The 12,905-nt window shown below is 41.5% G+C and overlaps 1 protein-coding gene across 4 annotated transcripts in view; it reads left to right on the forward strand.

Annotated features, from left to right (window-relative positions):
* The first annotated feature begins 1,427 nt into the window (after positions 1-1,427).
* BCKDHB (branched chain keto acid dehydrogenase E1 subunit beta) overlaps positions 1,428-12,905 on the forward strand; it is a 255,409-nt gene continuing 243,931 nt past the window's right edge. For 3 of the 4 annotated variants that reach the window (XM_009205577.4, XM_009205578.4, XM_021937517.2), the window contains exon 1: positions 1,428-1,699. In XM_009205577.4, the coding sequence (XP_009203841.1) occupies positions 1,504-1,699 (196 nt within the window). In that variant the 5' untranslated portion in view covers positions 1,428-1,503. Of the gene's footprint in view, positions 1,700-7,272; positions 7,279-12,905 lie in introns of those variants that run through there. The other variant, XM_021937518.2, reaches the window with a different exon arrangement.

A 12,905-nucleotide genomic window follows, 5' to 3' on the forward strand; every position in this document is an offset into this window, starting at 1 on the left:
GCTTGTCTTTGGGTTGTACATAGCAGAGGTTCAATAAAATTCTCATCAGTTATTATTTTTCTCTTTTTCTCCCCGACCTAAGTAATCTCAGTACCCCCAGCTCCCTAAATTATCAACAAATAGAAAAAAAGCTCTATTCGTTTTTATCCTTGTTCTTTACTCTCTTTAGTTTAAACCCAAATTTGACTATGTAAATGTAATTTCATTTTGTTACCCCTTTCCTTCATTAAAACAAAAATACCCTTCATGCACATGCAAAACACTCTACACTGTTAAAAGAGCAGAAATGAACACTGACAAAAGCCAAGATGAAAAATTTCCCCAATGTTGAATTTTTGGACTTAGTGTGGGAGTAGGAAAAATGGAGACATAATTCTGGTTCTCCCTTTGGCAGTTTTCAATTGCTGTTTCTCAATCTCAGTCAGAAAACACATCTCTCTGCCTTTCATTTCACCCCATTTCTACTTTCTCCTCCCTTGCCCCTATGCAAAACCAAAGATGGGTTGAGAGGCCAGGCATAATGGAAGAGGAACGTTCTTTTCTTCCACTCCTGCTTCATTCTCTCCCCCTTTCTTCTTCAAATTCTGTTTTGGGCCCATCCTTCCTCACCTTTCCATTTTCATCTGATGGACACACTGTCACTGTTGTCTCTTGTCATATTCGATTTTATGATATTTCATGATTTTTTTTTTTTTTTGGTAAATTCATGGACAGAGAATGTATCCTGGTAAACACTTAGATTAAAACAAATTTACACAGTTGATTACTATAAATGAAAATTAGTGACTCAAATTCTCCAGGTTTCTAAGCTGCTTAGACTAAGCCAATCAGGTAATTTTCGCTACTTCTGGGCAAAATGTATCTGAATCTATTCAGTGGATTTGCAGGACGAAATCTAAGTTTACCTCTTTCATCTCTCATTTAAATGCGGAAAAACAAAATCAATAAAAATCGATATATGCTTATTAAGCATTTTAAGGAGGATATGAATAAGGAGCGGAGGCTTTGAGCAGTGACTACAGCAGTCAAAACCAATAACCAATGCCAATCAGTAGCTCTTTTCACCTCTCACACAATAATAGAGACAGGAGAGGATAAAAAAGGGTGACATTAAAAAAAAGTATGGATGTTAAAATGAAAAAAAACATTGGAAATCGCACTGTAAATGACACCGCAAAAGATCGCCTCCAGGCACTGTGTGGAGCTTCGCAGACTCGGGTCCTCACCCGAGGGCCGCAGGACGGACCTCGGGGAGGCTCCGCCCCAGAAACTATTTCATTGGCGCCCCCACCGCCCCACACTTCCCCTCTTCCGCATGCGCACAAGGAGCAGTAGCCGGTCAGCTCGTCACGTCGCCTTCCCCGCCCCTAAATTTCCAGTTCCAATTGGTCCGTTTCATGGGACCGCCCCTCTGGCCCGACCAATGTGAAAGCCTCCTCGGGTGCTCCGCCCTCCCCGCGGGCTGCGTGCTGCATCGCCTGCGAACCCTGGCGGTGAGCGGGGATGGCGGTTGTGGCGGCGGCTGCAGGCTGGCTGCTCAGGCTTAGGGCGGCAGGGGCTGAGGGGCACTGGCGTCGGTTCCGTGGCGTGCGGCTGGCGCGGGGATTTCTGCACCCCTCCGCGACTGTCGAGGATGCGGCCCAGAGGCGGCAGGTGGCTCATTTTACTTTCCAGCCAGATCCGGAGCCCCGAGAGTACGGTGAGCCAGGGACTGCCCACTCGGTCCCGCTGTAGCCCGGACTCCCAGGCTCGCAGGCGCCCGCGAGGGGCAGGGGCCGGCAGGCTGCAATCCTTGCATCCTAGCTTATTAACTGCCTTACCCTCTGGAACCTCCTTGCCCCAGGGTCTAACTGTGATTCACTTCTTGCTCTATTTTTGTGAGTGTTCCGCCCCAGAGACGCAGTCCCCCCTCCCTCGCACCTTTGTGATGGGTGAGAGGGCATACTGCCACCTGGAAGGGCCTGAGGGTGGAGGGGTGGTGCCCAGGGAACGCCCCCCCTTTCTCTCTCCTCCATCCTTACTTTCTCAACCTAGACCTTAGGTGTTGTTCCAGCCTGCCCGGGACTGGGTCACTAGCTTAGGTAGAGACATTTAAAATATATATATAAAATATATATAAAATATATATAAAATCAATTCTGTTACTCAGTTCCTTGGTTTCTTCTTACCTACAGAAATGTGTGTGTGTGTGTGTATATATATATGTCCCTTGGTTTCTTCTTACCTAGAGAAATACATATATATATATCCCTTGGTTTCTTCTCACCTATAGAATTTCTGCAGGTAAGAAGAAACCAGGGGACTGAGTAATTGAATTGATTTTCCCAAGGTCACAGAACAGGTTCTTCCTAGAGATGAGAAAGAATCCAGACTTTCTACTTAAGCTTAGTACTGAGCTTGTCCTGGGCTATGCTGCCACTTAGCCAAGGAGGTGAAAGTGATAGGAGGAAGCCATAGGAAGGGTATGTAGCAAATTCCTCATAGTATGACTATTGCATGATTTTTACCATTTCTGCAAGTTTCATGTAATGTCTCTTATCAGAATATCAGATCCAGTGTCTCTGATCAGAATATCAGGAAACTAGGTAAACATGTAGTGCTTCCTTGTCTAATAACTTCTCACGTGCATGCTAGAGCTGACATTTTTGGAAGTGTGTCTTTTCTTGTGGATAAGAATGAACATTTATTGAGTGCTTACCAGGGTCAGGCACTGTGTGTATGTTTCATCCTCTCATTTAAGGGTTAGGACAACCTTAAAAGGTTGGTAAAGTTTTTATTCCCATTTTGCAGTTAGATTAATGGAAGTCTTGAGACAGTTTGTCCAGGATTACACAGATAAATTAGTGGTAGCTCCAGAGCTCCAGCTTTGGAATCTAATTGATCAGATTCCAGAGCTTCCATTCTAAACAATGTACTAAGATGCATGTAGATATAATTTACTAGGAGGGTGTCCCAGTATTGTGAAACAGTAGATACCATAAAGGTTAATAGTAGGTTTTTTTTTTTCCACCACCAAGATGAGCCCTCAATTCTGTCTTGAAAGCAAAGAATAATCCACCTTTCCATAGTAGTAAATTTACTAAAAACTAAGTAAAATGATATCATGTTATCGTGATATATATCATGATATATATAAACTTGTTCTTATTTTAAAAATAATACAAACATATTACAGGTAATTTGGATAATGGAGAAAAAGTAAAAAAAAAAAAAAAAAAAATCTGCTGGGCGCAGTGGCTCACGTCTGTAATCCCAGCACTTTGGGAGGCCGAGGTGGGTGGATCACCAGGTCAAGAGATCGAAGCCATCCTGGCCAACGTGGTGAAACCCTGCCTCTACTAAAGATACAAAAATTAGCTGGGCGTGACAGCGCACGCCTGTAGTCCCAGCTACTTGGGAGGCTGAGGGAGGAGAATCACTTGAACCCGGGAGGCTGAGGTTGCAGTGAGCTGATATCGTGCCACTGCACTCCAACCTGGCGACAGAGCAAGACTCCCTCTCAAGAAAACCCCAAAAACCAACCAACCAAACAAAAATCGCCACCCACTACTAACATTTTGGGTGTATCCTTACAGGTATTTCCTTTTAGTTTAGTATTTTCCGTACTTTTAGTTTTAATACAAATACAACTTATTTAGTCAGAAGGATAATCCTATCATTCTCTGTAGTTTTTATAACCTTCTTGAGAATTTAGAAGAAATGTTCCATGGAGTAGAGATGCTACAAGTCTTTTACAAGTTAAATTCTTGACTTCGGAATCAGATTGTCCTAAAGTTGATCTTGTCTTGGCTATCTATAACTTTGGAGTTATCACTTATCTTCTATAAGCCTCAGTTTCTTTATATGTAAGGGGTTAATAATAATACCTACTTCAGAAGGTTGTTCTGAGAGCTACATAAAACAATATCTATAATATACTTAACACTGTTTGACAACTGAGAATCAAGCATTCACTCAATAAGTGGAACCTTTAATTACCATTATGTTTTTGTTGCTAAAGTTTTGCAGTTTTATAAATAATGCAGATATAAGCATTTAATGCGTATGGGTTTTATGTATCTGAGATGATTTCTTTAGGATAGAGTCCTGAATGCTTTAGTGGATTTTAAGTGCATAGTTCAAATTTATACACTAGTTCATACCCCATAATGTGTATAATAGTGTGAGTATTGGATATTAATGCTAAAATTAGGTGTGTTCATGTACACTTTTGGATATTTTGTGCTACCTGTACTTTGTTTTAATTTTTGTTTCATTTCCATTGAGGAATATTTTCCCATGTTTTTGTTAACATGATTTATTTTTACTTAAGAATTGAGTATTAGATGTGTTTACATATTTTTAAAAGTATACTCAGTATTTTTCCTATCAATACTATCTACCATTATTGCATAGTTGCTCTTTTCCAGGTGTTGTGTTAGACATCAGTTTATAATCCTCACAGTAACCTTGTGAGCTAGACAATATTATGCTCATTTTAAAGATGAGAAAATTGAGGCTCAGAAATGTTAGTACTTGCCCGAGTCTGGTAAGTAGCAGAGCCAGAGTTTGCATCCTGAGGTGTCTGACTCCAAAGTCTTCCATACTACTTATATACTAAGATTTTTGTCTATTAAAAAATATTGAAGAAGATACTAACTTTCTGCTTTTCATGTGTGCTGCAAATACTTTTCATTCTTTTATTTTGGTTGTTTTGACATATAAAAGGTACTGCTGAAACAGGAGGTGGTCAGATTAGACTTTGAGTTGGTGACACTTACGCTGCTTTATGCTGGCATGTTTGCTCCCTTTATTACACTGTGTTGTTCTCCGAGAACAGTTCATCTTGGCTTCTCCATGCCCCTGATTCTTGGGCATTGTATGGATGTGAGTTTGTTTATTCAGTCATTCTATGCATTTTTATTTTCTCCTGGTTGCCAGACTGTCTGCTAGCTGTTAAGGATGTGATCATGGACCTGTCAGAGGGTAATCTGAACCTTCTTTTTGGACACCTGTATCCCCTGTCTGCCAGGAAATTCAAATTTTTTGTAGTATTTTCATCCAGGGTTGAGCTACACATAAGAAGGTCATCCATATACTGGAGTATACTCCCATTTCTTAATTGCAGACCCCTCAGATCCCTCTCTAAGGCCCAGGCAAAGCAATGGGGGCTATCCTGAAAACCCTGAAGGAGAACTGTCCAAGTGAATTTTTTTTTCTCTAGTATTAGGATTTTCCCATTCAAAGGTAAAAAGGTATTGGGATTCTGGGGCCAGAGGAATGGAAAAGGAAGCATCTTTTAGGTCTAGGACTGAGAACCATTTAGCATCCCTTGGCACCTGAGCCAGGAGGGTATATGGATCTATCACTAATGGGTGGACCCACCAGTGGGTCTTAAGAGCCCATGGGTAAGTAATACCTCAGCTGTGGATGCTTGGCCTTTTCTTGCTTCCAGCTTAATTGGGTATTGTTTTCGATTATAAATAGCTAGGGGTCTTTAAGCTGTATTTTGACTGGCACTGCTGTTTTAGCCTTCCCTGGTTTTCCAGTGTACCATGCCAGTGTGTTAACCTGCTTATTAATGTGATCTGGGACAGTTTCTGTATTTTTGACTATTAGCAATTTCACCAGATGATGCTTAAATTGTAGTAGTGCCCCTATTTTAACCATAATATCTCTTTCCAACAGGGGGACTGGGCAGCTTGGTACTACTAGAAATTCCTGTTGGAAGATTTGTTTCTGAAATTGACAAATCAAAGGAGGAGTAAAGGATCTTATTTGTGGCTTTCCTTCCATTCCCATAATGGTCGTGGACTGGGAGGAAAGTTTTTCTACATAAGCAGTAAGGAAAGAAACTGAATTTGTATCGAAAAGAAACTGAATTTGGGTGCCCATGACATCCAGAGTTACCTGGGGGCTCCTCAGTAGTAATTATGATGTTCCTGAACAGGGACAGTCAGGAAGACCCTGGGCCGCTTCCGTCTTCATCTGATTTCTCTTTTTGCACTACTAGAGTTTTACCTTATTGAACCCCTTGGTGGGAGCAGGGCCAGTCAATCTTCCAACGCCAGGGGTCGTAACTGATGCCCTCACATTTTGGCAGGGGACTGGCAGGGGCTTAATACAGTCCTTTGTCCAATTCTCGATTTTCTTGCATTTGAAGCACAAGCCTTTGCTGTCCAGATTATCAGAGGCAAGCCAAATCAACCAAATTCCAAGTGGCTGGTGTTCTCCATCAATTCCTGCAGGCCTGAAATAGGTAGCCTAGGAATTCCAGATAAATAGAACACATGATGGCTTGCTAGAAATTCACAGGAAACAAAATAACTATTCTCAGAACCAAATAAAAGCCTTCCACTAGAAACTAAAAAATGTCTATAGTTCTATATATGGCTTTATATATATGTATACACAAGTAAAACCCAAAGGAGAACAAATAGCAAACAAATGAAAATTAGAAGCAAAAACAAATAAACAGGAAACCATCCCTAAATTTTTGCTACTTAGTCTACCTGGGGGCTACGGTGTTACCCAGAGCCCCCCAGAAATCCACATAATGAATATTTTATTCCTTATACACAACTCAATATCCTTAATTCCACCAGTATCACCATATATACTGTGCAATGAAGAAATTCACTCTAGGCATATGACCAGTAAGTACTCCAGTGCCAGCTTGTTTAGTAAAATTATACTTAAGTCATGTGAACTTGAAAACTGCTTAAACTTATTTGCTTAATTTATGAGTGCTCCTTAATTATAAGCCAATAATAATAATAAGCTAGTAATAGACACAACATATAACAATAAGTGTACATACAAATAAACACATCTAGACATGTATACACAAACACAAATGAAGATCCAATAGCTTTTACCTTGGAACTCTAGCCATGAGATAGCAATATAAGCCCACTGGTTTTACTGTTTGACCCAATGGGTAATCCACTGAAGGCTGTGAACCAAAATTTCAGGTCAAGCAGTTTCCTTGGTAGTTTGATTTTTAAAGGCCAAACCTCCCCAGACTCCAAACACTGGGGCCAAACAGCACCAAAAGAGAACACCACATGCTAACTAGGCCGACCAGACTTAGAACAGCAGCACAAAGCCTGGATACATGCACCTCCATCCCACCTTCCCATTCAACAGCAAACTCCAGAACTCCAGGCAGTACTGGGCCAAACAGTATTGCAAGAGAGTATCAAGTTTACTGAATCCTTATTTCCCATGACTATATCAAACATACACAATGACCAGAGCACAGTCCAACTGCTGCAGCAACAAACAAGCCCCAAGAGTGTCCAAACTGTCCCATTGTCACCTGCTAGAGAAAATTCCAAGGAGGCCTTTGTACTAGACCTCAGAACCTCTGCCGAGGGTGTCCCCTTTGGAGAGGTTCAGGTCTGGAGTTGGATCCCCCGGGGTGTTCCCCTTTGGGGTCCAATCTTAGAGTGTCAGACGTCTCTGACTTTAGTTGGGCATAGGTGCTGCTTTGTATGTTTTCCCTCCAGAGGTGATGGCCTACTATGAACTTTGTTTTGTCAAACCTTGTTGAAAGCCTCAACTTGTAGCATACTTATAATTTGATAAGGCCATGCTTTCCCATGCTTCCCATTCCACTAGAGTGATAGCCGTGAACTTTAATGATAGGAACCGGAGGCCGGGTGCATTTCTTTTGTCCTTAGCAAGTCAAATAGATAGACTAGGAGAAAGGTCAAAACTCCTAAGAGACATTAATGTTTGCCATTACTGGTTAACTCTAGGATAATTTGACATAAGAACCCTGTGGGAGAATTTAGCATAAGAAAACAAAGTTTAAGTCACCTGAAACATGTGTGAATTCATACTGGATGAGCTGCCGTGGCCAACTGCAACACATGTAAGGATCAGGGACTACAGCCGGAAAAGATAGAAAAGAGCCCTCCCCTTCCCCCTCCTGGTATGGGCAGCTATCCCCCTTGGCCTTCAGGTAACACTGGAAAGTGACCATGGCCAGTTGCCCACAATTATCAAGGAGCTACTAGGAAATGGCCACTGAAAGACTGAAAAAGAAAAAAAGAAAAGGACTCAGGCCTCTCACCCAAACTGAGTGGTGGTGGTCAGGTGCTTCCACAGAGAAAACTCTCAGTTTCACTGGAGAGTGGCCGGCCAGAAACCTGCAGTTGCCTCTGTGCTTAGGCACTGTCCACTGAAGGGCCCAAGTTGGAAAGGGAAAGGAGAGAAAAAAGCATTTCCCTGTATGAAGCAGAGAGGAAAAGTAAAAGACAAATAAATCTCCAGTTTTGGGGTTACCTCCTGGCTGGCTTACCAAAATACATTACTGGTGGAGGATGTCCAGGTTCTTGGCATTTTGAACAAAGAATTGGACAAAGGCACAAAGAAAGCAAGGTAAAAATGAAGCAACAAAAGCAGAGATTTATTGAAAATGAAAAGTACACTCCACAGGGTGGGAGCCGGCTGGAGCAAGTGGCTGAAGAGTGCAGGTTACAGAATTTTCCGAGATTGGTCACTTTCTGCAACCAATCAGAACCTGAAGTGAAGTTACAAAGTTCCACCCTATGCAAATGCCTAACTGGTCACAGAAAGCAACCTATCAGAGTCTGAAGTGAAGTTACAAAGTTATACTCCTATGCAAATAAAGACTTGGCCCATGACTAGCCTGATTGGTTGTGGGAGGGGATCAATCAAAGGTACTTTGAAATTTTTCATCTGCCACGCAGAAAAGGGACAGGAGGATTGCAGAGGGAGTAGCCTCTCGTCCTTTTGTTACTTGGGCATGGAAAGTTGGGGTTTTCCTTTTGATTTAGTTCTAGGAAGTTAGCATGAGTTGGCCTTAGGTTCCCTGCCTCCAGACCCTATTCTGCCTCAAAGGAAATAAATGGCAAGCTCTGGAATAGAATATGGTAGTAGTGCTTGTTATTTTTAAATTTTTTTTAATACAGGGTCTCACTCTGTTGTCTAGGCTGGAGTGCAGTGGATCAATCATGGCTCACTGCAGCCTCTACTTTCCAGGCTCAGGTGATCCTCAAACTCAGCCTCCAGGGTAGCTGGGACTACAGGCATGCACCACCATGCCTGGCTAATTTTTTGTAGTTTTTGTAGAGATGGGGTTTCACCATGTTGCCCAGGCTGGTCTTGAACTCCTGGGCTCAAGCAGTCCTCTTGCTCTGGCCTCCCAAAGTGCTGGGATAAAAGGCATGAGCCACCATGCCTGGCTAGTGCTGCTAGATTTAAGCTATATTTTGGAAGGAGGATTTGATAGGTTGGAAGTGAAGGATGAATAAAAGGAAGACATTGAAGATACCTTATTGGTTTGTGGATCGGGAACCTGGATGGAGGGTAGTGCTGTTTGCTAAGGTGGAAAAGATTAGTTTTGGGAGCCAACACAAGAGTTCAGTTTTGTGCTTGCTGAAAAGCTCAAGAAACTCAAGTGGAGAACTATTGACTGTTGGATATAAAAGTCAGGAGTTCAGAGGAGAGGCCTGGCTGGGTTGGAGATAATTTGGCAGTCACCAACATATAAAGGAGTTTTAAAACCACTTAGAGATTGAGTAGAGGAGCCAGCTTAAAGGAAGGGAAGCACCATTGTTTCTTGGCAGAAGTTACCAGGTGCCCTGAGATGGGGCAACCCAGGGACTCTAGACACAGTCTCTTCAACTTTACACCTCTGTTCCTCTCACTTTTGTTGTCGTTAGTTGACCCTTCCTCATCCTCTGCCAATACCGTTTACTTCCTTTCTTATCATGGATATGTGATATACACTGGCACCTTACAAAGGCAATTGCATTTATGGATCTTTCACTTCATTTATTTTTAAGAGAAGGGGTCTTGCTATGTTGCCCAGGCTGAAGTGCAGTGGCTATTCACAGCGACGATCATCATGTACTACAACCCTGAACTCTCCTGGGCTCAAGTGATCCTTCTGCCTCAGCCTCCTGAGTAGTTGGGACTATAGTCATGCACTACTGTGCCTGGCCCATTTACATTTTAATACAAAATGTTCTGTCCCTGACATTTGGATTCTCCGTCAATGTTATTTTATGAAGTAGATGCTGGCTAACTCTTCAGTAGAGTTTAGAATAAGATAGAAGTACATGCTTGGCCGATAGAAGGGGATTCCTGGAGAATAGTGTATCTGGAGGGAAGATAGAGGTTTTGTTGGGGAAAACAGGTAGTTTCTTATGTGTCCTGTTATTTCATGATGTGAATTAGTGCCAGATTGTTTCATTGACATTATTCATCATGCTTCAGTAGGCATATACTGATTGTCACTTGTGTGTCAGGCGATGTGATAAATGCTGGGGTTTCTTTCTTTCTTTTTTTTTTTTGAGACGGAGTCTCACTCCGTTGCCCAGGCTGGAGTGCAGCGGCACGATCTTGGCTCACTGTAAGCTCTGCCTCTCAGGTTCTCACCATACCCCTGCCTCAGCCTCCCAAGTAGCTGGAACTACAAGCGCCTGCCACCACACCTGGCTAATTTTTTGTATTTTTAGTAGGGATGGGGTTTCACCATGTTAGCAAGGATGGTCTCAATCTCCTGACCTCACAGTCCACCCGCCTCGGCCTCCCAATGCTGGGGTTTCTAAGAGGAGTATGATAAGGATGTGCTGTAACACACAGGTCTATATCAATAACTAGGCAGCACAGTGGAAAGCCAGTGCTGAACGTATTGGCACAACCTTCACTTTCTGCAAGTAGTCTCTAATTTTCTATATCATAGCTGTATATTTTTATGTGTGTGGATGTAAGCTATAAATATACTCACTGACCATATGCTCTGCTCTTGGCCTTATTTATTTCTGGAGATTGCTGACATTTGCCCTTTTCCTCAGATGCTCTATCCCTGTGGGAGGCTTCTCTCTCCCTTTTAGGCTACTGCATACTGCATAGCTATTAAAGACCTACTTCATCAGACTGTTGATGCAATAACACCTCTCATTTGCCCCCCTTTTTCTGCAGTTTGTCTTTGAATGTGACATTGGTAGGTCTTTTTGCTTACACATTTCTTTCTCTTTAAGTTGCTGGTTAACATTTTTCTTTTAGTTTCTTTAAACCTTTATTGAAACAGTGTTTGCATGTGTTTGTTCATTCATTCATTCAACTAATATTTACTTAGCACCTATTACATGTCAGGCCCTGTTTGAGCACTGAAGACACAGCTCTGATCAAAAGCATTTAAGGATACCAGTCTTCTTGGAGCTTATGTTCCATTATGATCTTTACATTCTGCCTATATGTCACCTTATTTTTTCAGCAATGCTGATGACCTGCATATTCATGATTCTTTACCTAGTACAATTTCAAGTAAACAACTTGATGCCAGTCATAGAGCCCTGTTTTAACAATGGGCAACCATTAACTTGCATCCTTGATTTAGGAGAAAGTGTGCTGCTGTATTTTGTTGTTTGTTTTGCTATACCTTTTTATGTTGAAAAAGAATTACCAGTCTGGTTTTAAAATGTAGCAGTCATGTATTAATACTGTGTGATTGCATAATTTGGTAACTGTGCTTAATAAATTTTTAGCGATGTATATAGATTATTTTTTAACAGTCTTACCAGTAGTACAGCTTTGGTTAGCACATACTGTAAGTAGGTTTATCTTACTATGGCAGACATAAGCATAGTCTATCAGTAGTCTTTGATGTAACCTCTAGGAGAATAAATAACTCTAAGGAAAATACATATTTAAAAAATCTTACCTGTGAATAACTTGTGATTTCTTCTTGCCTTGTCCACAAATCATGCTGTACCTTTAAACCGAAAAGTAAATGTTGCTCCATTAAAATTTGTCATTTAAAACTTAGAAAAGTATCTGGTAGAATAGCAATTAATCCAAAACCCTAAAATTTTGAATCTATTTGAAAAACTATTCAGGAGTGAAAGTTTAGGTATTCACATGGAAATAATTACCTTTAAATACCCTTACTGGTAAATTATTTTATACAAGATGAATAGATTCTTTGTGGTTATCAAGCAATAATTTAAACGTTTACTCTGTATGATTTTTATTATTAAAGTCTTTGCTTCCTCCCTACTAATAACTTGCTAAGCGTGAGTGCAATAAGATGTCATGCCATTCAGTATTAATCTGAATGGTCAGCAGACTTGAAATAAATAGCAACTTGGATATTTAGACAGTTTGTTGGAGTAGGCCCCCAAATCTGGCCATAAACTGGCCCCCAAACCGGCCATAAACAAAATCTCTGCAGCACTGTGACATGTTTGTGATGGCCATGATGCCTATGCTGGAAGGTTGTGGGTTTACCAGAATCGGGGCAGGGAACACCTGGCCCACTCAGGGCGGAAAACTGCTTAAATATGTTCTTAAACCACAAACAATAGCATGAGCGATCTGTGCCTTAAGGGCATGCTCCTGCTGCAGATAACTAGCCAGAGCCTCTGCCTTTGTTTCCTGTAAGGAATACTTTTAGTTAATCTATAATCTATAGAAACAAGGCTTATCACTGGCTTGCTGTCAGTAAATATGTGGGTAAAACTCTGTTCGAGGCTCTCAGCTCTGAAGGCTGTGAGACCCCTGATTTCCCACTCCACACCTCTATATTTCTGTGTGTGTGTCTTTAATTCCTCTTGCTGTGCTGGGTTAGGGTCTCCCCGACCCAGGTGGTCTCAGCACATTTTTCTTCTGGCTAGGTTCTTAGCTATGGAAATCCTCATAGACAAGTCAAGATCTTACTTTATGAAATGTATGCAGCAGGAGAGTCAGTGGGAATGTCACTGTGATTGGGAAAAATGTTTACCCAAAACTATTATCTTCTGAAGCTGGGCACTAATAAATACTTGAAGAACATTTATAAAATCAAGAAGGATTTAAGGAAAGTACAGGCATACCTCGGACATATTGTGGGTTTGGGTCCAGACCACTACAATAAAATGAATATTGCAATATAGTGAATATTACAGTAA

Source organism: Papio anubis, chromosome 6 (assembly GCF_008728515.1).
Source record: "Papio anubis isolate 15944 chromosome 6, Panubis1.0, whole genome shotgun sequence".
In the NCBI taxonomy this organism is placed as follows: domain Eukaryota; kingdom Metazoa; phylum Chordata; class Mammalia; order Primates; family Cercopithecidae; genus Papio; species Papio anubis.